The sequence below is a fragment of the Bufo gargarizans genome, chromosome 2 (assembly GCF_014858855.1).
Source record: "Bufo gargarizans isolate SCDJY-AF-19 chromosome 2, ASM1485885v1, whole genome shotgun sequence".
Taxonomy (NCBI): domain Eukaryota; kingdom Metazoa; phylum Chordata; class Amphibia; order Anura; family Bufonidae; genus Bufo; species Bufo gargarizans.
In genome coordinates this window covers 197,981,354-198,005,735 of record NC_058081.1, presented here as the reverse complement: position 1 = coordinate 198,005,735, position 24,382 = coordinate 197,981,354, and the positions used below count along the sequence as shown (strand labels likewise).

At 42.7% G+C, this 24,382-nt stretch overlaps 1 protein-coding gene across 1 annotated transcript in view; it reads left to right on the top strand.

The window, feature by feature from the left end:
- The window catches only part of TBC1D2B (TBC1 domain family member 2B), a 63,357-nt gene that overhangs the window by 18,405 nt on the left and 20,570 nt on the right, over positions 1-24,382 (top strand). The window contains exons 2-5 of the mRNA XM_044283372.1: positions 2,451-2,604; positions 5,127-5,274; positions 16,781-16,953; positions 18,313-18,479. Coding sequence (XP_044139307.1) covers positions 2,451-2,604; positions 5,127-5,274; positions 16,781-16,953; positions 18,313-18,479 — 642 coding nt within the window. The remainder of the gene's footprint in view (positions 1-2,450; positions 2,605-5,126; positions 5,275-16,780; positions 16,954-18,312; positions 18,480-24,382) is intronic.

Below are 24,382 nucleotides of genomic sequence, written 5' to 3'. Positions count from 1 at the left end.
CCGCCGGCATCGCTGTAAACAGCGATGCCGGCGGATACAGCAGGGGCCCGGCTACCAGGGACTGCCGGACCCCTGCAGTGATCGGGTGCGCACCGCTCCGGTGCCCGCCCGATCATCCTGCCGTACATGTAAGGCGGAATGCATTCTGGCAATGCATCCCCCGCCGTACATGTACGGCGTTCTGCGCTAAGGGGTTAAAGCAGGATACCTAGCACGAAGGAGCTGTAGTGCTAGGATTAACAACAGTTGCAGTGGGTGGCAGCGCGCATTACCACCGCTTCACTGAATAAATTAAGGTGCTTGACTGAGGCACAAAAAAGAGCCGCTGTATTGACTGGTATGCCAACAACCACCGACTCTCCGGCCACCGCCACGTATAATGTTTGTTAAACGCGTTTCCGTGCACCTAAGTGCACTTCATCAGGAGCAGAATGTACCTCGCTTGAGCCCGCAACCTCTGGTGGGAGGTATGGCTTAAAGCTAAAGCCTAGGACAGATGTAGGGTAACCTGCCTATAGTCGGATACCTCTAGTGTGAGGCACAGCGTAATAGCTGGAACCTACAGCCCTGCCCAAGCCGTCCAACTCTAAACTGAGGGGCGGCGTGCTAGTGTGCAACACATTCGGCGCTATGATGGCTGCCTTAGCCCCTTTGTGCTGGTGGCTCTAGTTTGTGGGACCCATCTTTCATGCTTCTGTCATACGTACCTCTCGTTAAGTGGCGCTATTAGTATCTTCAGTAGGTTAGGTCCCACAATTTAGTGATATTCACCTTTTCTACCCAACTGGTAGCTGTCGTTTGGGTATATACCCTTCTATTTTATTCTAGTATCTTATTAATAAAGATTTGTTTATATTTAATCGTTTCCAAAGCCCCAAAATGTCACCCAAGATAATAGAAAATGAAGATTTAAGAAAAATAGGCAGATAACTAAGACAGATAAGACAAGTCCTTACATATAACAGTCAGGAATGGCTGCTAACTAACAATGTATACAGCTATTTACCAGAGAAGTGGACAAGATTGGTTGGATCTGAGTCTGAGACATTGTATGTGGAGTCTGGTTTCAACTTACGATGGGTCAGAAAAGACTATTGTATGTCGAAAATATAGTATCCTGAGGCCATTGTATCTTGAGGGATCACTGTATACAAATTTATAAAAAGAGTGTAATTCAAAAACATGATAGACACATTTGAAAAAAAATAAAGGGAGAAGGCAAGTAAGTGCATAAAATGTAACAGTCTGGATAAAATGTGGCATAGATATAAAAGTACTAACTCCCATTCCGCATACAGTTTAATTGTCACAAACTGCTTCATATGGAGATGCCAAATCCCAGGATTTTTCTCTGTATGACTCACTTCCTATATAGGGTTTCTGTGCAATTGCAATTGTTTTCTTATGTTTTGGCATACATTGATGTCATTGTTATATATATTATTATTTTTTTTGCACAGTTTATTACCCCCCTTCTTTGGTGTATGTCAACTCCCCTATTTTTTTTTTTAGCTTTTTTGTGATTTAATTATCACTATGATTTAATAAATTAATGATTATTACTCCTGTTGGTATTGTGTGTGCCCTTTTTGTCAGGGATATAATGTGCACATGTTGGCACTGCGTGCCCATTTTGTAGGTAATATACAGTACACGTGTTGGCATTGTGTACCTTTTTGTAGGTGACATACTGTACACATGTTAGAATTGCGTGCCCTTTTTGTTGGTGATATACTATACGCGTTTTGGCACTGTGTGCCTTTTTGTTGGTGATATACTGTACACGTTTTGGCACTGTGTGCCCTTTTTGTCGGTGATATACTGTACACGTTTTGGCACTGTGTGCCCTTTTTGTCGGTGATATACTGTACACGTTTTGGCACTGTGTGCCCTTTTTGTCGGTGATATACTGTACACGTTTTGGCACTGTGTGCCCTTTTTGTCGGTGATATTCTGTATATTCTATGGGACTGCTCAGCTATTTACAACAGTCCCATAAAGAACAAATGGAGCAGTAGAGCGCTTGCTCAGCCTGCCGCTCCATCAGGGCAGGATCGTTGGGTTTCCATTCTGGGGATCAGTTAGTGATCTCTACTGTGGGTAGGGGATAACTTTCATACTTGGCACTACCACTTTAGTGTTGTTATTTGTTATAACATTACATAGTATGTGCAGATGGAACGTTTAGTAAGTGTGTAAATAGATTGCCTCTCCTTTTAATGGTGAGTCTTGATCCAAAAGCAACCAGCAGAATTGTGATTGCAGCTCTGGAGAATTATACTGACAATTAGACTAATAGGCAGGATCAGTACAAGATAAGTGATAATCAGTTTTATGTAAATTATTTGTACATGTAAAAAGCTGAAAATACACAGATTTATAACTTTTCAGCTGTGAGCCATGGGACAATTGGGCTAAATGTGACTATTTTTTTTTCTCTTTTACTTCAGGCTTCTAGTCGTCAAGCAATGACTTACTGGCTGCAAGAATTACAGCAGAAACGTTGGGAGTATTGTAATAGCCATGCTATAGGAAAGCGAGACAGCATGGTGAACCCTACAGCTGGGCAGGTCCCCACTGGTTTGGTAGCCAAAGAAAGCTCAGGTAAAATAGATTCAGATTCTCATTAGTGTTTGTAAAAGGAATCTGTGACCGGTTTTATGCCCTCTCTGAGGGCAGCATAAACTACTAATGAAGACCCTGATTCATACAACGGGTCACTTCCTTTTTTTTTTTTTTTTTTTGTAGTTAGTTTTTGACAGATTCCCTTTTAAAGGCTGTGTATGCAATTTTGTTTTTTAGGATTGCATCTTAATCATTTTTGGCTAAAAATCATTTTTTAAATTGGCCTTTATTAAAAATATTGAGCTGTTCTGTCACAAAGTGTTAACAGATTTTCTAGCTGCATGATTGGTACTTTCACTTTGTGACGGTTATCTAATAAACCTTATCTCTAAACTACTAAAAGGTCATAAACATTTATTTAAGCCACATTCTTATCAGTAAGATAAGGACTGAGTGTTTATAGTGTCAGAGAGCAGAGATAATGAACGTCCGTCAGCCCCTGGTCTGACGGAAAAGACAGAAAATCCACAGGGTGCTACTACAGCATCTAAGCTCTGTACACAAAAAAAGGGCTCCATATTTTTTTAATAAAGACCAATTAAAATGTTTTATTTTAGCTCAAAATACGTACAATGCAATAAATTCCCCCAAAGGTGTACATGGCTTTTTAGGCTACTTTCACACCTGCATTAGGTGCGGATCTGTCTTGTATCTGCACAGACGGATCCACACCTATAATAACGTATCCGTCCTGAGTTACATTGAAAGTCAATGGGCGACGGATCCGTTTTCAGTTGCACCATATTGTGTCAGTGTGAACGGATCCGTCCCCATTGACTTACATTGTAAGTCAGGTCCGATCCGTTTGGCTCTGCTTCACCAGGCGGACACCAAAACGCTGCAAGCAGTGTTTTGGTGTCCGCATCTAGAGCGGAATGAAGGCGGAACGGAGCCAAACTGATGCATTCTGAACGGATCCTTATCCATTCAGAATGCACTGGGGCTGAACTGATCTGTTTTGAACCATTTGTGAGATCCCTGAAACGGATCTCACAAACGGAATTCAAAACGCCAGTGTGAAAGTAGCCTAAGGCTTACTATAAAGTACCACAGATGGCAGAATTTGCCTATAAAATGGGGAGCTATGCAAAAGCACTGACCACCTTCTGCCAACCTTTATGACAGTCTGTATCCCGTGAGCCGGTTACAGGGTGCCGTAAAGTACAATCTATGGTCTGCAGCATGAGAGGAAGCGGACAAGCGAGAGTGCTTTAAACTTGGTATTGAAAATGTCAGTGACTATTGTTTTCAAGTGTATTATGCCATTGCTATTTGAGCTCTAACATATGCTGTACACTTAGATATATAATTTTTTCAATATCTTGAATATTGAATTGACTTGAATAGGATGGAGCCGTCCCATTGACGTGAATGGAAAGGAGTTGTTGTAATTGCACTGAAATATCGACAATGAGCTGGTAAACTGGGAAGAGGACACAAGCGCTGCCTTCTCTTTATACAGCTGATTGGCGGGGTGCCTCAGTTGGGCCCCACTCCTATCTGATATTGATGACCCATCCTGAGTGTAGGCCATCAATATAAAAAAAGCAGACAACCCCTTTAAAGGGAATCTGTTCGCTCCGAAACAGCCCCCCAACTAGCGCGAGCAGTATGTAGTGTAAGGGATGCTGAGTCCAATGATGTCATTCTTATCTTCATACTTGCATGTATACCTGCGCTGTGCTCCCACAAACAAGCAGTCAAATACATGGAGAGGACTCCTCTTCGAGACCTCGCCATTATGTGCACGAGCTCAGGAGTCCTCTCAATGCATTTTATTGCTGGTTTGTTGGAGCACAGTGACAGAATACAAGCAAGTATAAGGATAACAATGACCTAGTTGGACTCTGCACCACCTAGGCATTAGTTCTGGCAGAGCTATCTGGGTCCAGCATGTCATATCCAGATGTTACCGGAATGCCAACCGGCCCATTGACTATAATGGGGTCTGGCAGAGATCTGGCTGCTACCGAGCAAATATGCCGGGAATCAGCTGGACAAATGCATGCATGATAGTCAATAGGGCCGACAGCCATTCCGGTAACATCCGGCAGTGTCGGATCCAGGTATCTGGCAGGCCTTACACTGTACACCTCCTGCTCTAGTTTGGGGGGTATTTTGGAGCACACATACAGTTTTCTTCTGCTGTGCCACGTCACATTGATCTAGTTTACTTTCTAAGCATTGTGAGAATTGTTTGTGTGCTGCTGATAGGTTCTCGGATATTGCTTCAAATGGTGGGGGTAGTGTATATAGGGAAGAACCCTGCATGAGAATATAACATCAAAAATTAAAAAGAGGAAGGAAAAAATCTGCCATATACTTCTGCTGCAGGCTGTATGTAAATTCTCATAGGTAGTGTACTTGTTCTGGCAAGACTAGAGATCTTCCTGTAACTACTCCTCATGCAGTTATGAAAATAGAACTTCATTTTGGCTGGCACTCTCTTTTTTTAAATGTTATTTTTGTGCCACTTTACACCTTTTTACGTTTTGCCGCAGAAATCCCAAGTCTACCCTGTATGGCTAATTCCGCAGAACGGGCCCGAGTCCACTTCACAGCTGACCTTGGAGATCAGACCCCTGACCATGGACCCAGTCAGTCGGGTGCAGTGCAGGGCTTGCTCAGGCAGTGGAGCAATGACATCAGGTACTCTCAATAAAAGGATGAAATGAATACATTTTCTTGTTTGTACCCACACAATACGGCTGCCGCTTGTAAGTCTGTGTGATCGGCTGGGCTAGGAAAGAAGTATTTCAGCATAAGGAAACGTAAGATTTGGATTACAACATGAAGCTAGAGATGTTGTAATCCTGTTTCATACGTTGTGCACGCTGTTACTTACTACAGTCTATAGGACGGCAGAGCCCGAGAGGCCTACTTCAGGTTCTGCTGTGTGGTTTAGATAAGTATCTAAACTTCCTGTGAAATGGCTTGTTATCTAAAGCCGAATGTGTTGCTGCTGTTGAGTCGTTTAACTGTTTAGTGAGTGGGTACTGTGAAATGACTGACGTCACCGCTTCAGGTCAGTCTCCATATACTAAAGGTTATTTAACCATTAGCCTATCTGTACTTGCCACCTACTTAGTTAGCAGGTTTCCGTGCAAAAAAGGGCAATCTACTACTCCACCAATCATGCTGAGAAGGTCCAGGAAGCTGAGAAGTGGGTTTCTGCTTGTAAGATCTTTGCACTTCAAGGCTGCTTTAGCTGTTTGTGTCTACAGAATGAACATTTCGTCAGGGAACACTAAAATGTTTCTTTAGGGTAGTTTTTGGGAGGAGGAATTGAGGCAGATCTTAAAGAGGACCTTTCATTGGTCCAAACAGTGTGAACTAAGTGTCATGATCTGTACAGCAGCGCCCAGGGATCTAATTGCACTTACTATTATTCCTGGGCGCCGCTCCGTTCTGTCGCTATGCCCTCCGGTATGTTCAGTCACTTGGTTATAGTAGGAGGAGTCTGCCCTTGTTCTCCTGGGCGTCTCCTTCTCCCAGGCTGTAGCGCTGGCCAATCGCAGCGCAGAGCTCACAGCCTGGGAGAAAAAAACCTCCCAGGCTGTGAGCTCTGCGCTGCGATTGGCCAGCGCTACAGCCTGGGAGAAGGAGACGCCCAGGAGAACAAGGGCAGACTCCTCCTACTATAACCAAGTGACTGAACATACCGGAGGGCATAGCAGGAGAACGGAGCGGCGCCCAGGGATAATAGTAAGTGCAGTGAGATCCCTGGGCGCTGCTGTACAGATCATGACACTTAATTCGCAATGTTTGGACCGATGAAAGGTCCTCTTTAATGCTGTCATAAGTTCTTTAGCGAAGGCTAAAGCATGGTGTAAACTATTCCGTTCAGTTGTGGGTAGAGTTAAAGGGAACCTGTCACCTGGATTTTGGGTATAGAGCTGAGGACATGGGTTGCTAGATAGCACAGGGACAGGACTCATCTCAGGTTAATTAGCATATGTATCAAATAGTTTTTTTTACACAATAAAAGCACAGAGAGCTATGGGGACTGGGTATTGCGGATGTGCTAGCGGCCATCTAGCAGCCCAAAACCCCAGTGACAGGTTCCCTTTAATCTCCTCAATATGGCAATGATGCCGCAGCTGCTATACGTACTTCACAATGCCCTGGTTTGGCTACTCTTGGACAGATTTCATAAAATGAATGCTATATTCAGAGACTTAATATGGAGAGGAGGTAAATTTAGGATTCAATTGGAGACACTGCAATACGCAAAAATGGCGGGGGGGGGGGGGGGGGGCTGGCGGTACCAAATCCTTGGATTTTTTATTTAGCAGCGCAATGTCAGCATTTTAAAGGGTGGAAGGATTATACAGTTGCAAGAAAAAGTATGTGAACCCTTTGGAATGATACTGATTTCTGCACAAATTGGTCATAAAATGTGATCTGATCTTCATCTAAATCACAACAATAGACAATCACAGTCTGCTTAAACTAATAACACACACAGAATGAAATGTTACCATGTTTTTATTGAACACACCATGTAAACATTCAGAGTGAGTGCAGGTGGAAAAAGTATGTGAACCCCTAGTCTAATGACATCTCCAAGAGCTAATTGGAGTGAGGTGTCAGCCAACTGGAGTCCAATCAATGAGATGAGATTGGAGGTGTTGGTTACAGCTGCCCTGCCCTATAAAAAACACACACCAGTTCTGGGTTTGCTTTTCACAAGAAGCATTGCCCCATGTGAATAATGCCTCGCACAAAAGCGCTCTCGGAAGAACTACGATTAAGAATTGTTGACTTGCATAAAGCTGGAAAGGGTTATAAAAGTATCTCCAAAAGCCTTGCTGTTCATCAATCCACGGTAAGACCAATTGTCTGCTGCTACTCTCCCTAGGAGTGGCCGTCCTGTAAAGATGACTGCAAGAGCACAGCGCAGACTGCTCAATGAGGAGAAGAAGAATCTTAGAGTGTCAGCTAAAGACTTACAAAAGTCTCTGGCATATGCTAACATCCCTGTTAGTGAATCTACGATATGTAAAAATCTAAACAAGAGTGGATTTCATGGGAGGATACCACAGAGGAAGCCACTGCTGTCCAAAAAAAGATTGCTGCACGTTTACAGTTTGCACAAGAGCACCTGGATGTTCCACAGCAGTACTGGAAAAATATTCTGTGGACCGATGAAATCAAAGTTGAGTTGTTTGGAAGAAACACACAACACTATGTGTGGAGAAAAAGAGGCACAGCACACCAACATCAAAACCTCATCCCATCTGTGAAGTATGGTGGTGGGGGCATCATGGTTTGGGGCTGGTTTGCTGAGCCAGGGCCTGGACGGATTGCTATCATCGAAGGAAAAATGAATTCCCAAGTTTATCAAGACATTTTGCAGGAGAAATTAAAGGGGTTGTCCGAGTTATATTTTTGTTCTTTCTATGTTCCTAACTAGGCAAATATAACAACTTTATAATTAACTCACTTTATCTGCAGTGCCTGGTTTAACAGATTTGACTGAGGGTCACATGACCTGTGATGTCAGCTTCTCTCCCTGCTCTGATAAAGTTTGTTTACAAGCCTGTAAAAGTGATGTCACTGTGCTGGCCTCACCCTCCTTCACTGCCGGGCTGTCTGCTCTCTCCTAGGATTCTTAACCCCTTCAGCTGCATAGACTGGGTAGCTGCAGGCAGTGGGGAGACAATGCTGGGCACTGGAGCTGACAGACTAGAGAGAGCATTGCACAAGAAGGTAGGTAGCAGTGTCATGATACAGGTCATGACACATCACAGGTCATGTGACCCTTACAAGCTGCTGTTGATTCTCCCAGCACTTAGGGCAGCTCTTGTATCCACTCCCTTAGCAGTGTCATTATACAGCTGGGACTTGTAGTTCTACACATACAAGATGCTGTTGATTCTCCCAGCATTTAGGGCAGCTCTTGTATCCACTCCCTTAGCAGTGCAGGGGGAGGGGCAGAGATTGTTGTTGTTGCATATAAATAAAGACCAGTAGAGAACCAGGGAAATGAGAAAAAAAAATATATATATATTATTTATTTATATATATATTTTTTTTTCCTGAAACTTGCTTAGCTTAGTTATATATTGCTGCCCATCAGATTTTCAGTGCTATTTTTTTTTTTTTTTTTTTTTTTTTTAACTCTGACAACACCTTTTAAGGCCATCTGTCCACCAGCTGAAGCTCAACAGAAGATGGGTGTTGCAACAGGACAACGACCCAAAGCATAGAAGTAAATCAACAACAGAATGGCTTAAACAGAAGAAAATACGCCTTCTGGAGTGGCCCAGTCAGAGTCCTGACCTCAACCCGGTTGAGATGCTGTGGCATGACCTCAAGAAAGCGATTCACACCAGACATCCCAAGAATATTGCTGAACTGAAACAGTTCTGTAAAGAGGAGTGGTCAAAAATTACTCCTGACCGTTGTGCACGTCTGATCTGCAACTACAGGAAACGTTTGGTTGAAGTTATTGCTGCCAAAGGAGGTTCAACCAGTTATTAAAGCCAAGGGTTCACATACTTTTTCCACCTGCACTGTGAATGTTTACATGGTGTGTTCAATAAAAACATGGTAACATTTAATTCTTTGTGTGTTATTAGTTTAAGCAGACTGTGATTGTCTATTGTTGTGACTTAGATGAAGATCAGATCATATTTTATGACCAATTTGTGCAGAAATGAGTATCATTCCAAAGGGTTCACATACTTTTTCTTGCAACTGTACATTGATGGATATGACTAGTCAGATATTGCAGGGAAAAATAGGGGGGAGAAATCTAACGTGGATACTGGAGGGCACAGGGATATATAGTCTGGAGGACAATCTCCCCTTAATAGGGCTTATGAAAAAGTATGGGCCAAGGTTAAGCAGCTGAGAGGGGTCCTGGGTATCAGTGAATTAGCTCCATTACGGAGAGACCCCCCTCTTACTGGAGTTTCTTTCTCTCTATCTGAAATACAGGAATAGATGAATAAAGGGGTCCTTAGGATAGGAGATCTATTAGATAATGGAGTATTCAGGTCCTTCGCGGACCTACAGGAGAAATTCCCGGATTCCTCGTACAAGGTTCTTTTAGTATCTTTAGCGGCGTCATGCGTACCACGATTAAAAAAAGGCACTAATATTAATAAGTTAGAGACGGCCCAAAAATTAACACTAACTGGGGGAGATAAGAGGTTTGATATCTACGCTATTCACATTACTAATGGATAAGTTTCTAGAGTCCCATCCGCTGACATGAATGAAGAAGTGGGAGAGGGATCTGGGGGAGATACAACAAGAACAATGGGAAGCCATTTTAGAAACGGTTCCACTGAGGTCACGGAGTTAATTTACAAATCTCAGATTTCAAAAATGCTATTTCCTGCTGCATTATCAAGAGCTGTCTACAGATCAAACAGCATCCAAAGCTCCGAAGAGTGGAACCTGAAACAAAAGCACAACAATTCCTGCATAGAACCAGGTCTGCCATTTTAAAAAGGGGAAAGATTTTAAATAAACAAATCTTACTTTTTTAGATTGTATCCACCTCCAGATTACCTCCTGAGTATCTCCAATGCACTTATAAATGCTGCACTTTGAGAATGAACAAGAGAAATTGTCTCCTGTTTATAATTCATAGAGTGTACAAAATACCAAATATTTTTACATCATGTTGGAGTCAGAATTGATGCGAGATATCCAAGATGCTCATTGGAGCCAGGCGACCTGCTGCACATGATGTGGCAATGTCAGAATCTAAACGGATATTGGGAAGGCATATTGGAGACAATACATCAAGTATTCTCGGTGAGAGTAGAGAGAGATCCCAAAATGTGTATATTAGGTTATGTCTCTAAAATTGGGACAGATGAATATAGAAAGGTAGCGGTAGGGCGGATGTTGTAGCCAGGAAATTGATAGCCTTGCACTGGATACAGGAAAGGCCTCCCTCACTGGAGGAATTCCGGATAAAGGTTAATAATATGTTGCTGTGTAAAAAAGCTATTTTCCTAAAAAGAAGATGCCCACAAAATTGTTATAAATTATGGAGCGACTGGTTGTCTCAGTCTTATTGGGATTTTAAGGGGAAAGTAGGTAGAAAGCCACTGCCTGAGTAAGGGGTTGGGAAGGGGAGAGGGGCTAAGGGCAAGAGGGGTTGGGTGGGTAGATTTCCTTGCTTGTATAAAAAATAATAATAATAATATATATACAGTACAGACTAAAAGTTTGGACACACCTTCTCATTCAAAGAGTTTTCTTTATTTTCATCACTGAAAATTGTAGATTCACACTGAAGGCATCAAAACTATGAATTAACACATGTGGAATTATATACACAACAAAAAAGTGTGAAACAACTGAAAATATGTCACATTCTAGGTTCTTCAAAGTAGCCACCTTTTCCTTTTGATTACTGCTTTGCACACTCTTGGCATTCGCTTGATGAGCTTCAAGAGGTAGTCACCTGAAATGGTTTTCACTTCACAGGTGTGCCCTGTCAGGTTTAATAAGTGGGATTTTTTGCCTTATAAATGGGGTTGGGACCAGTCTTTAAACATCAAAGTCAAGGAACCTTTCAGTTTGATTAACGCAAGTGTCACAAGCTCCAGCATTCTTTGCATTTTGCGATAGCTTGTGAATACACATACGTTTGCGAAACTGGAGCTCTGAAGACCAGAATAAGATGGAAAAAACATGAATTCTGCTTTTCCAGATTGTTTAAAGATAGAAGTGGATAGACCTGTACACAAATCTATAAAGAACAGGGGATGAATATGAATTTTCTCATGTTTATGTGGCACTTGATATTCTAAGCACTATTGAGTTGGCCAAGATTATGTAAAAAAATGGCATGCTTAGATGCTTTTCACTATAAATGAGTTTCTCAAAAGAAAAAAGAAAAACTTCGGCTGTAAAGCTTCCCTACACGGCTGTTGACCTAACTATACCTCCCACCCCCCTTACATGTCTTGGTCGAGCATGCATGGGTTCTGAATGGGGAGAGTGGAGTAAACTGTTACCAATCCCTTCTGGTGGTGGCTTATCTAACCTAAAAAGAATAAAGCATGTTGAAATCCAACAGGCTGATCCTTCTTCTCCCCAATATCTACTGTTGGGGAAAAGTTAGGAAACCACCAAACAGATTAGATAATTGGGCGTTCAGCTAATGGTTATATATTTGCCCCACTTTACAAAAGCTTACCCCCGTCCAGACCTACATATATCACTGAGTCCTACATAGACCCCCTTCAGTTTTGACCGATGCTGGACTTACAGTTGTGTTCAAAATAATAGCAGTCAGACATCACTAACCTGATCAATCACTGTTTTTGGTAGAAATGATATTTATACATGGCAAATAATTTACTAGCTGGTGTAGTAGAGTAATATAAATCCAACAGACCCAACAGTCATGACATGCATGCTTCTGATTCTCTCTAATTCAATCACTTATTGAAAGGGGCATGTTCAAAATAATAGCAGTGTGTATTTCAAAGTGTATTTCATTCTTTGAAAACCAGGTAACAATTATTGCCCTTAAGGAAGGAAGGCAGAAAATGTTGTACATGCTGGTTACAGTGCATTTCTCTCTGAAATTCTGAGAAAAATGGGTCGTTCCAGACATTGTTCAGAAGAGCAGTGTACCTTGATTAAAAAGTTGATTGGAGAGCGGAAAACATATAAAGAAGTGCAGAAAATGATAGGCTGCTCAGCTAAAATGATCGCAAATGCTTTAAAATGGCAACCAAAACCGGAAAGACGTGGAAGAAAGCGAAAAACTACCATTCAGATTGATAGAAGAATAGCCAAAATGGCAAGGACTCAGCCAACAATGAGCTCCAGGAAGATCAAAGAAGGTCTAAAGTTACCTGCGAGTACTGTTACAATTAGAAGATGCCTATGTGAAGCCAAGCCATCTGAAAGAAGCCCCCGCAAAGTCCCACTGTTGATAAAGACATGTGCTGAAAAGCACATTGACCGGCCTAAAGAGACCTTTTGTGGACTGATGAAAGTAAGATTGTTCTTTTTGGGTCTAGTGGCTGGAGACAGTTTGTCAGACGACCCCTAAACACTGAATTCAAGCCACAGTACACTGTGAAGCATGGTGGCGCAAGCATGATGATATGGGGATGTTTCTCATACTACAGGTGTTGGGCCTATTTATCGCATACCAGGGATCATGGATCGGTTTGAATACATCAGAATACTTGAAGAGGTCATGCTGCCTTATGCTGAAGAGGAAATGCCCTTGAAATGGGTGTTCCAACAAGACAAAGACCCCAAACACTCCAGTAAACGTGCAACATCTTGGTTCTAGACCAACAAGATTGACGTTATGGAGTGGCCAGCCCAATTCCCGGATCTTAATCCAATAGAAAATTTGTGGGGTGATATCAAAAATGTAGTTTCTGAGGCAAAACCAAGAAATGGAGAAGAACTGTGGAATGTAGTCCAATCATCCTGGGCTGGAATACCTGTTCACAGGTGCCAGAAGTTGGCTGACTTCATGCAACACAGATGTCCAGCAGTTCTCAGAAACTGCGGTTATACAACTAAATATTAGTTAAGTGATTCAAAGGAAAGCAAAATCTTCAAACATTTTTCAGTTTATATAGTGAATGTTTGAGTTTGTAGAATACAAACACTGCTATTTTTTTGAACAGTCTAATATTCACTTTTCTTTTTTTTTTTTAAGAGAAACAACACAAATTTGATATATTTTTCTTCATGTTTTGATTTGGAATAGAATGTGTAGTGTTCCCAATGCACTTGTGTGTATGGAAATAGAAACTATTAGAAGGATTTTGAGCTTTAGTCACTTTTTTACACACACTGCTATTATTTTGAACACAACTGTATTTGCCACAACTTTAAAATCGAACATAGAACAAGTGACTCAATGAATGGATTTAACCAGGTGACTTCCATGTTGACAATAACTACTGTCCTTGGCTGGAAAAAATGTATATAAAAAAAATTCTATAGATTTTGGTTACTGCTAGGTTTTAGTATTTATCATTTAGAAACGTAACAGAAGCAGAATGCAGAACCACAAGTGAAATTATATTTATAGAATCTCAAATGTTGTAATTGTCTAGAAATGTCTGTGTGTTGTATGACTATCTAAGCTCCTGTACTTTATGGGATTGGCCGACATTACACCCAAGCCAACACTGGAGCTCTTTCAGATAAATGGCACTGAGAGATCCAAAGCATTCGGAAAGTCTTCAGACCCTTTCACTTTCTTCACATAAGGAGAAAGTGAAAACAGAATTTTAGATAATTTTTCAAATTTATTTAAAAGGAAAAACTAAAATTTCACATGGAGATAAGTATTCAGACCCCTTGCTATGACCGTTGAAATTTACCTCTGGGGGCCTCCCATTTCTCTTTTCACTTCTTATCTTTGAGATGTTTCTCCACCTTGATTGGAGTCCACCTGTGGTAAATTCAGTTGATGGGACATGATTTGGAAAGACACAGCCCTGTCTATAAAAGATCTCACAGCTGAGAGTGCATATCTGAGCAGAATCCAAGCCATGATGAGAAGAACTGGGTCAAAGGTTCATCTTCCAACAGGACAGTGACCCTAAGCACACAGCCAAGCCAAACACTGGAGTGGCTTAGGGACAACTCTGTGAATGTGCCCAGCCACAGCCCTAACTTTAACTCAATCAAACATCTCTGGGAGACCTGAAAATGGCTGCCTGATGGTTCCCTTCCAACCTGACAGAGCCCGAGAGAATCTGCAAAGAAAAATGGCAGAAAATCCCCAAATCCAGGTGTACAAACCTTGAGGCATCATATCCTAGAAGACCCGGAGGCTGTAATCGCTGCCAAAAGTGATTCATCTAAGTACTGAGTAAAGGGTATGAATACTTTTGTCACTGCAAGATTTTAGTTTTTCTTTTCAATGAATTAGCAAAGATTTTGAACGTTCTGTTGTAACTTTCTCGTTATGGGGTATTCAGTGCAGAATGATGGGGACGTTTTTTTTCTTTATTAAGGACAAGGCTGCAACATAAAAAAATTGGAGGAATTGAAGACTTTCCAGATGCACCTTGCATACACAGCTGGTCTCCTAGAAGAGGACCTGTCACCATGGAATGCAGTGCAGTCTGTTCACCGCAGCAGGAGGAGCTGTGAAGATAGATGTATCGTTTTTTTGGGAAAAAATTCTGTATAAGTTTTAATTTATTAATTTAAACCTCTGCTCTTTCTATGCTTAGGAGTCATGTGGGAGATCAAATCAGTGACTGACACCTGCATACTTAAAGGGAGTCTGTCACTTGATTTTGACCTTATAGACCACTTACATAGTGCTCTAGCATAGCAGTCTATGATTCTAATGGTACCTTTGATGTTTTCTTGTGATGTTCCCCCAAGTCAAAAACGGGCTTTTATTCATATGTAAACTAGGGCTCGCAAGTGCCCATGGGCGGCGTTCACCTCGTTCGTGCCCAGGCTGTTCTGCCCTTTTTTTGTCATATCCCCGCCCCAGCCTCTTCCTCTGCCCACCCCGCTCTTCCTTTGCGTCCTCCTTCTTCTCTACAGCGAGATCCCGCGCCTCCGCTCTCCATTGCTTGCCCGGGGCATGCGCAGTAGCTACTGCAATGCCATGCCCACAATGGGCATCGCAGTGCACATGCCCTGGCAAAGCTATGGATAGCGCAGGCGCAGGATCTCGCTGCAGAGAAGGAGGACGCAAAGGAAGAGGCTGGGGCAGGGATATGACGAAAAGAAGCAGAACAGCCTAGGCACCAACGAGGTGAACGCCGCCCCTGGGCACTTGCGAGCCCTGATTTGCATATGAATAAAAGCCCGTTTTTGCCTTGGGGGAGCTTCACAAGAAAACATCAAAGGTACCATTAGAATCATAGACTGCTATGCTAGAGCGCTATGTAAGCGGTCTATAAGGTCAAAATCTGGTGACAGACTCCCTTTAAGCTCACTCAGTGAGTAGGACCGCCCGTATGACTCCTAAGCTTTGAAAGAGCAGAGGTTTAATAAATAAATTACACGTTATGGAATCTTTTCCCATAAATCTGCTCAGCTCCTCCTGCTCTATAATATGCTGTCTGCAGATTGTACTGCATTTCATGGTCGCAGGTTACCTTTTAAGAAAAGCCATTTTCTCCATTACGCTGCTTCAAACCTCAGTAATTTGTGTCTAATTGCTAATGACATGCTGCTGGATATCCGCCAGGAAAAAAATATGGTTGCTAGGAAGTGTTTTCTTAGTAACCAGACCGACTTGACCATAATCCCAAACATTCTAATAATTCGCGATCACAGGCAATAAAATTACTGGACTGTAGATATATCAAGACTAGTTATTAATGTGCTTCATAACATAAGTACGCCAAAAAGCTAAATATATAGTAGTTTTGCATTAAAGAAGTTGTGGAGCAGTATCATTTTTTTAATATATATGACTCCCTGGGGTTTAAAAAAAAATAATAAAAAAATACCCTCTCTGATCCCTTGCTGTCTGCGGCTCTCGGCTCCTGATCCCAGCCGGACACACTGGAAATGCCAAGAAAGACTCTCTCAGCAGATCGTTGGCAGGGGTGGGTCACCACTATGACCATTGTTTGACTGATTGAGTATGACTTTATATTTTTTTTTAAGCCCTTGTAAACAATATATACTGTATTAAAAGTATGCCGCTGGAGCATAATTCCATCTTGTGCATTAACTACCCTTGTCCCAACTCCACATTATGCTCAATTTGCAGTGTCTTGGATTTAAAAAGCAGACATTTCATGGATCACTTTCTTCTCATTTAAAGGGGCTCTCCAGGCATTTAATATTGATGACCTATACTCAGGATAGCTCATCAATATCAGATGTATGAGGAGACAGCACATGCACACCTTCCCTTCATACAGCTGATGGGCAGGGGTGCCGAGTGTCGGACCCCCGCAGATCTGATACTGATGACCTATCCTGAGGATAGGTAATTAATATTAAAAGCCCGGAAAACCCCTTTAATTTTTGTCACGGTGAAATTTTTTCACCATGAATCCTACTTTCAGTAGCCATAATTCTCGGTACTACAAAAATAGATGCCAGGCCTTTCCTCGGTTTTCAGCAAATGAGTATAACAAATGCAGTGTCTGTACATGAGTTCGCAAATACACGTAAATAATGAACGCCTGTCATCTGTTCTCTTGTGTTGTGTTAGAAACTCCGTGCAGAACCTACGACCTGGCCGAAATAGCAATGAAGGCAGGAAGAGCATCTTTTACACCAATGAGGAATGGGAGCTGCTTAACCCAACCCCTAGGGAGCTGGAGGAATCGCTTCTGCATGAGGAAAGGAGAAGACCTCCTATGGATGCAGGCAAATGGAACACAGGTAAAGCCTGTGCTAAATGATGCTGGAAGGCTTATTTATGTCTTAGGCCCCTAAGTGAGATGTGAGATCACTTGAATGGGTCCGCAATTCCGGAGATGCGGAACGGAGTCACGGAACGGAACACCAGAAGCACTATGGAGTGCTTCCGTGGTGTTTCTTTCCGTGGTTCCGCACTGCAAAGATATATGACTTCATATTTTTTTGTGGTGCAGACATACTACGGACCCATTCAAGTTGAATGGGATCGGCCCGCTGCACGGATTGCATTGGGGACCGCATTTATTTTTATTTTTTTACCTTCATTTTCCAGGTCAGTACAATTACAACAATACCACACTTGTATAGTTTTTCTTGCGTTCTAATACTGAAAAAAAAAATGTCACTTTAAAAAAAGAGCCCTCTAACTTTTTTGTAGTTATGCATACAGAGCTGTGTGAGGGCTATTCTTTTGCAGAGCGATCTGTACTTTTTAGTGATACCATTTTGATCACTTTTTATAACATTTTTTTTTGCGGGGAGTTGATGTGACATAAAATTGTTGAACTGGCCATTTTCGCATGCAGCGATGTCTATGCTGTTTGAAGCAGCAGAAACCTAGCGGCTATGGTGCCCACTGCATGCGCAACTTGGTGCGAACATATACGGCGGAGTTCGCAAAGTGGTTAATGTCCCCATCACTGCTACACAGAGTAAACAATGATGGAGTACAGTACAGATGTAAAAATAATCACAGAATTCCTGAATAATGTACTGATGTAGTAGAATTTAGTTAAAGGGCATCTGTCAGCAGACTTGTACCTATGACACTGGCTGACCTGTTACATGTGCGCTTGGCAGCTGAAGGCATCTGTGTTGGTGCCATGTTCATATGTGCCCGCATTGCTGAGAGAAATTATATTTAAATATATGCAAATGAGCCTCTACATTGCCGTTACAGCTAGAGACTCTGCTTTTTCTGAAACTGCCCCTCCTTCTACACTTTGATTAACTTTAGGAGAAGTCCTGGCCATATGTGAGGACGTTTTCACTGCCTGGTCCTTTCGATCAAAGTACAGAGGGGGCGGCAGTTGCAGAGATATCTGAGCCTCTAGGAGTAACAGCAACACCCCCATTCCTCCTAGAGACTCATTTGCCCCCCATTGCTCCTAGAGCTCCCCACTACATACTGACTTTTCTCAGCAATTTGGGCACATATGAACATGGGACCAACACAGATGCCTTAAACTGCCAAGCGCACATGTAACAGGGCAGCCAGTTTCACAGGTACAAAACTGCTGACAGATGCCCTTTAGGCTGCATTTACATAGCTGTGCTTAACTTCTTTTTGCATCCGTTTATTTTTGACACTCCTTTCCATAGGCAAGCTTCCATTACTAGGTGCACTGAAGAACCGATACAGCAGCGATAACACTTCTGTGGAGTCTTTACCATCCAGTGACTCCAAGATTGACTGTGACCTTCAAATGAGGCTTCAGAACCAGGAAGGTGAAATGGAAAGACTCAAACGGGAACTGACAAGCCAGAAGGTTGGCATCCTACATATTATTGCTTTTACTGAATGACAAGTTTAACATATTAAGACCTGTATGTATACCACGATAACAAAGTCATAATAGGATTACTATAAGCTTTTCTGACTCAAATGTGGTTGTTCATGGCTTGGGGGATGACTTGCAACACTAAAGCCCTACATATTTACAGCATTTACATGACCAATGTTCAGGCCGGTTATCTGGAACGGGCATTCCTATGAACACTCCTTCCCAATCATTAATATGATATTAATATGGCTCATCTAAAGGTGTCGTAGATATCATCTGATCAATGAGTGAAACTCTTGTTCATCGAGTGAAATGATCTGCAGTGTGGACACCTCAATCATCGGTCCTGGCAACAGGTTGTAGGGTGCTGACACACGTTCAGGTTTTTTGATGCAGTTTGTGAAGCCAAAATCACGTGTGGATCATAAAAGGAGAGAAAGTATTAAAGGAAATCTGTCACCTGGATCATCGCTATTAAACTAAAACTATTTTCTTGTAGCACTTCCTACCTCCTTTCCAGATGTGCTTTTCTTTCCTTGCTGCTCGGTTTCTATCTTGACAAAATCCACTTTATTACATATGCAAATGAGCCAGTAAGGTCCCCAGAGGGGCGTTATTTTTGGTCAAAGGTGCCCAGGCCCGCCCTCCAGCAGAGCCCAAGCACGCCTCTCCTCGGCTCATACTCTATGCCCCCAGCAGCGCCATTGTTCGTCCCCCGCCCGACCCCACTATATCACTAGCAGCAAATAACCCCGTCCATCCTTGCTTTTAGCGTCTCTGACAAATCTTGATGCTTTTCTTCCAGCAGAGGATAAAAACATCACTGGGGATAAAAACGCCCAGTAAAACATTTGAGGCTGATTCCAGTTAAACCGGGAGAGAGCAGCTGCAGGCAGTGTTCAGAACTGATGGCATCAGCCTCAAATGTTTCACTGGGCATGCAGCGAGGCCAGCGACCTCATGGATGGGTGGGGGGGGGGGGGGAGGTTGGATGTGTCCTGGGCTACAACGGCACTGCTGGCGGCGTAGAGTATGATATGAGAAGAGTATTAAAATGCAAGAAGAACTAAACATATGTGGTATCGCCGTAATTGTACCGACCTGGAGAGTGTAAGTAACAGGTCCGCTTTACCGTATAGGGAATGCCAAAAAAACAAAACCCATAAAACTGTTGTGTATTTTTTCCAATTTCACCCCACTTGGAATTTTTTTTTCAGCTGCCCACTACATTGTATGCAATATTAAATGGTGAAATTACAAAGTGGAACTTGTCCCACAAATAACAAGCCCTCATCCGGCTATGTGATTGAAAAAAAAAAATAAGTTATGGCAGAGAGTGAAAAATGAAAAAAACCTCCGGGGCTAAAAGGGTTAAAGGGGCCACAGCATTCGTTCAAGCTCTGCACCCTGTAAGTGTTTAACTGCATGCCATCTACTTAGCAGCAGTGGTGTAGGGTAAGTAGAGCAGGGTATGAGAGGAAGCTAGAACTGCCCTGCACCACCACTACTATGTAGGAAGCATGCAGGTTAACCTGACTCCCGCCAGTCCTGAGGATGCACCATCAATTTTCTGATTTTTGTTCCCTGGGTTGGTGTAGCATATTCCTGTACAGCGTCTTATTTCTTATCTTCTAGACAACCAGGCTCTCCCACCAGAGACCTATCAAAAATCTTCTCCATTAGTAGCTGAGCAGTAATGTCTTCTGGCCAGGAAGTGGTGAACTAGGAAATGTGAGCTAAGCTAGAGTCTTGTGATGTCAGGTCAAAGCAGTGGAAATATTCCGCCATTAATCATGTTCATTTACTGGGCTTTGCCAGAGCTGCTGCTCCTTTCCCAGCTGGATACGGTTAACTTCTGGATGGTATAAATAGCTGGCTCATCATGTGAGCGCTCAGCCCGTCTCTCTTCCTTTTGGATGTTTTGTGTACTCTACAGCATTTATGTGATCTCGTGACATCTCTAGAATTCTTGGCAGCATAGGTAACTGGACACGGCTGCACGAAAGGCTTTTCTCGCTGCTGTCTTTCTTTGTTGTTAGCAAAGAAGGAAATGCATGTTAATATGACACAAGTAATTTTACGCCATTTCTAGAGCCAGGCGTATTCCAGTCATCCTTGTCTTTAGCCAGTATTAGGATCCTGTCGATACGTTGGTTGGCACATCAAGTGGTTTCCTGGTAGACCCCATTTAAATCTGCCCTGCTAATGGATGGTTGGTGATCGGCTTCTTCCAGAATTACATATACTTTATCATTTGTTAAGGAGATTTACCAAAATCCGCCTCCTGTTTTATATAAACGCTACAGTCAAACAAAATTCCCTCCTGTGAGAAAGTCTTAAAGGGAATCTGTCACTAGCATATTAGCAAAAAATTTTTTTTATAACTCCATGTGTAATAAAGTACCTTATTTCCATGTGTCTTGTTCTTTTTATTCTGTGTCTTGTCATTTCTTAAAAAAAACGCTTTTTATGATATGCAAATGAAGCTGTAAGGAGCCCAGAGGGGCGTTATTCTTTGTCCACGGTGCCCAGGAACGCCCCTCTGAAGTGCCGTGCCCGCCTAAATTTGAAAACTAAGAACTCCTCCAAGATCGCCTAAATCAACGAGGCTAAGTGCTGCTCCCCCCCCCCCCAGCACCGCGCTCTGCGGCAAACACCCCCGATTGCCTGCGCGATGATAAGACGACTGAGGGCAACAGCTTCAACAGCATCACTGTGCATGCGCCGATCCCAGTGACATGTTCGCTGTTTCCTCAGCCAGCTGAAAGCTGTTGCCCTCAGTCGTCTTATCATCGCGCAGGCGCAGGCAATCGCCGGCACTGCGCCTGCGCGGGATTTCGGATGCGGGCGAGAGGAGGATCGGGGGTGTTTGCCGCAGAGCGCGGCGCTGGACGGGGGAGCACTTAGCCTCGCCTCTGGGAGGCGATTTAGGCGATCTTGGAGGAGTTCTTAGTTTTCAAATTTAGGCGGGCACGGCACTTCAGAGGGGCGTTCCTGGGCACCGTGGACAAAGAATAACGCCCCTCTGGGCTCCTTACAGCTTCATTTGCATATCATAAAAAGCGTTTTTTTAAAGAAATGACAAGACACAGAATAAAAAGAACAGGACATATGGAAATAAGGTACTTTATTACACATGGATTCATTTAAAAAAAATTGCCTAATATGCTAGTGACAGATTCCCTTTTAAGCAAATGTGGACCCTTGTGTCAGGCACGCTATGAAGTCCAATCGGTGCCATGCACTATGAGTAGATATGTTAAAATTTCTACCAAAATTTCTGCCCATACGCTTTCGATGGCTGTCAGTCAAATGTCCAGCCCAGTGTGCATGTGTCGACAGCCGTCTGATCCTTTTTACCCCAACATCTGCTCGTCTGGACACCTTCATACACTGGAAATGCTGGGTTCGGCTGACTTTCTTTTAATGTATATGGGCACCTTCTGAGTTTTTTTACTGAGTAGGGTGGGGGGAGAGCAGTACACATAACAAAGAAAACCGATTGTAGATTTTACCAAGGAAATGTGTGACCAAAAATGTTATGTCAGTTAAAACCAGATAGATACACATATCCTTTTTTCCTAATCCGTTTTTATCTGATTACATAGTCCTTTTATTCTATTTCCTGAACATGATTATGGAGGTGGCCATCTTGTCTGAGCTGTTCTTAACAACATTGGCCACATGGGCCATAGACACAATGGTCAGGAGGGGGCCTCATTGACTTCTATGGGAGAGTTATCTAGGCATGCTCTGTGATCTGTGCAGAGATCAGGAGAAGAGATGATCTCTGACAATCACTTAATGTCGATGGTGTATCATGTCTTATTTGTACACAGAGCTGATATCATTACAGGCAGGATTAGAATGCCATATAAGCAGGTAACTGCAGTAAAGTGATCTGTACAGACCAAGAAGTGGTGTCTGTTATTAGGCTTAGTGTCCAGTGTGAAAACGACAGGATTTTATGGTTTTGTTTAACTATAGATATTGATATGAAAAATTAAAAATAACATCACCAAAAATTATTTAAAATGTGATTTAAACCTTTAAAAGTGGACAGGGGTCGTAGTAGGGCTCAAATAATAGAACATGTAGCATACTTCACTGGTACAAAACGATGTGTACTGTGATTACTTCCCTTTTCTACTTCTGGGATCGCAAATTCAGAAAATAAAACTGTGAAAAATAGAGCATAGAGAGGGCCCTAGTTCTCTCACATTTCCTTATGCACTTTGTTAGAACACAGTCCAAGCAGATCTATATAAAAAAAAATTGGAAAGACCAAGGCTGGGTTAGTAACATAGTACATAAGGCCGAAAAAAGACATTTGTCCATCCAGTTCGGCCTGTCATCCTGCAAGTTGATGCCAGAGGAAGGCAAAAAAACCCTGTGAGGTAGAAGCCAATTTCCTCACTTTAGGGGAATAAAAATTCCTTCCCGACTCCAATCAGGACAATCAGAATAACTCCCTGGATCAACGATCCCTCTCTAGTAGCTATAGCCTGTAATATTATTACACTCCAGAAATACATCCAGGCCCCTCTTGAATTCCTTTATTGTACTCACCATCACCACCTCCTCAGGCAGAGAGTTCCATAGTCTCATTGCTCTTACCGTAAAGAATCCTCTTCTATGTTTGTGTACAAACCTTCTTGCCTCCAGACGCAGAGGATGTCCCCTCGTCACAGTCCTGGGAATGAATAGATGATGGGATAGATCTCTGTACTGACCCCTGATCTATTTATACATATTAATTAGATCTCCCCTCAGTCGTTTTTTTTTTTCTAAAGTGAATAACCCTAAAATCTTTCTGGGTACTGTAGTTGCCCCATTCTAGTTATTACTTTAGTTGCCCTCCTCTGGACCCTCTCCAGCTCTGCTATGTCTGCTTTGTTCACTAGAGCCCAGAACTGTACACAGTACTCCATGTGTGGTCTGACTAATGATTTGTAAAGTGGTAGGACTATGTTCTCATCACGGGCATCTATGCCCCTTCTGATGCAAACCATTATCTTATTGGCCTTGGCAGCAGCTGCCTGACATTGGTTTTTGCAGCTTAGTTTACTGTTTATTAAAATTTCTAGATCCTTTTCCATGTCAGTGTTAGGGCTCTTTCACACCTGCGTTATTGTCTTCCGGCATAGAGTTCCGTCGTCGGGGCTCTATGCCGGAAGAATCCTGATCAGGATTATCCTAATGCATTCTGAATGGAGAGAAATCCGTTCAGGATGCATCAGGATGTCTTCAGTTCCGGAACGGAACGTTTTTTGGCCGGAGAAAATACCGCAGCATGCTGCGCTTTTTGCTCCGGCCAAAAAAACTGAAGACTTGCCGCAAGGCCGGATCCGGAATGAATGCCAGTCCGAGCATTCTGATTTTATATACTAACCTTTATGTGGTACAGTGTCAAATGCTTTGGAGAAGTCCAGATACCTGACATCCATTGATTCACCGCTGTCAAGTCTAGAACTTACCTCCTCATAGAAGCTGATTAAATTAGTTTGACATGACCGATCCCTCACAAAGCTATGCTGATATGGCGTTATTTGCTTATTTCCGTTAAGATGCTCTAACATAGCATCTCTCAGAAAACCTTCAAACAGTTTACCCACAACAGATGTTAAACTTACCGGCCTATAGTTTCCAGGCTCTGTTTTTGGACATGATGTTTTTGTCTTACGTTTAAGGCTACTTTCACACTGGCGTTTCTGGGTCCGCCTGTGAGATCCGTTTCAAGGCTTTCACAAGCGGCCCCAAACGGATCAGTTTTGCCCTAATACATTCTGAATGGATAAGGATCAGTTCAGAATACATCAGTTTGCCACCGTTCAGCCTCCATTTCGCTCAGGAGGCGGACACCAAAACGCTGCTTGCAGCGTTTTGAT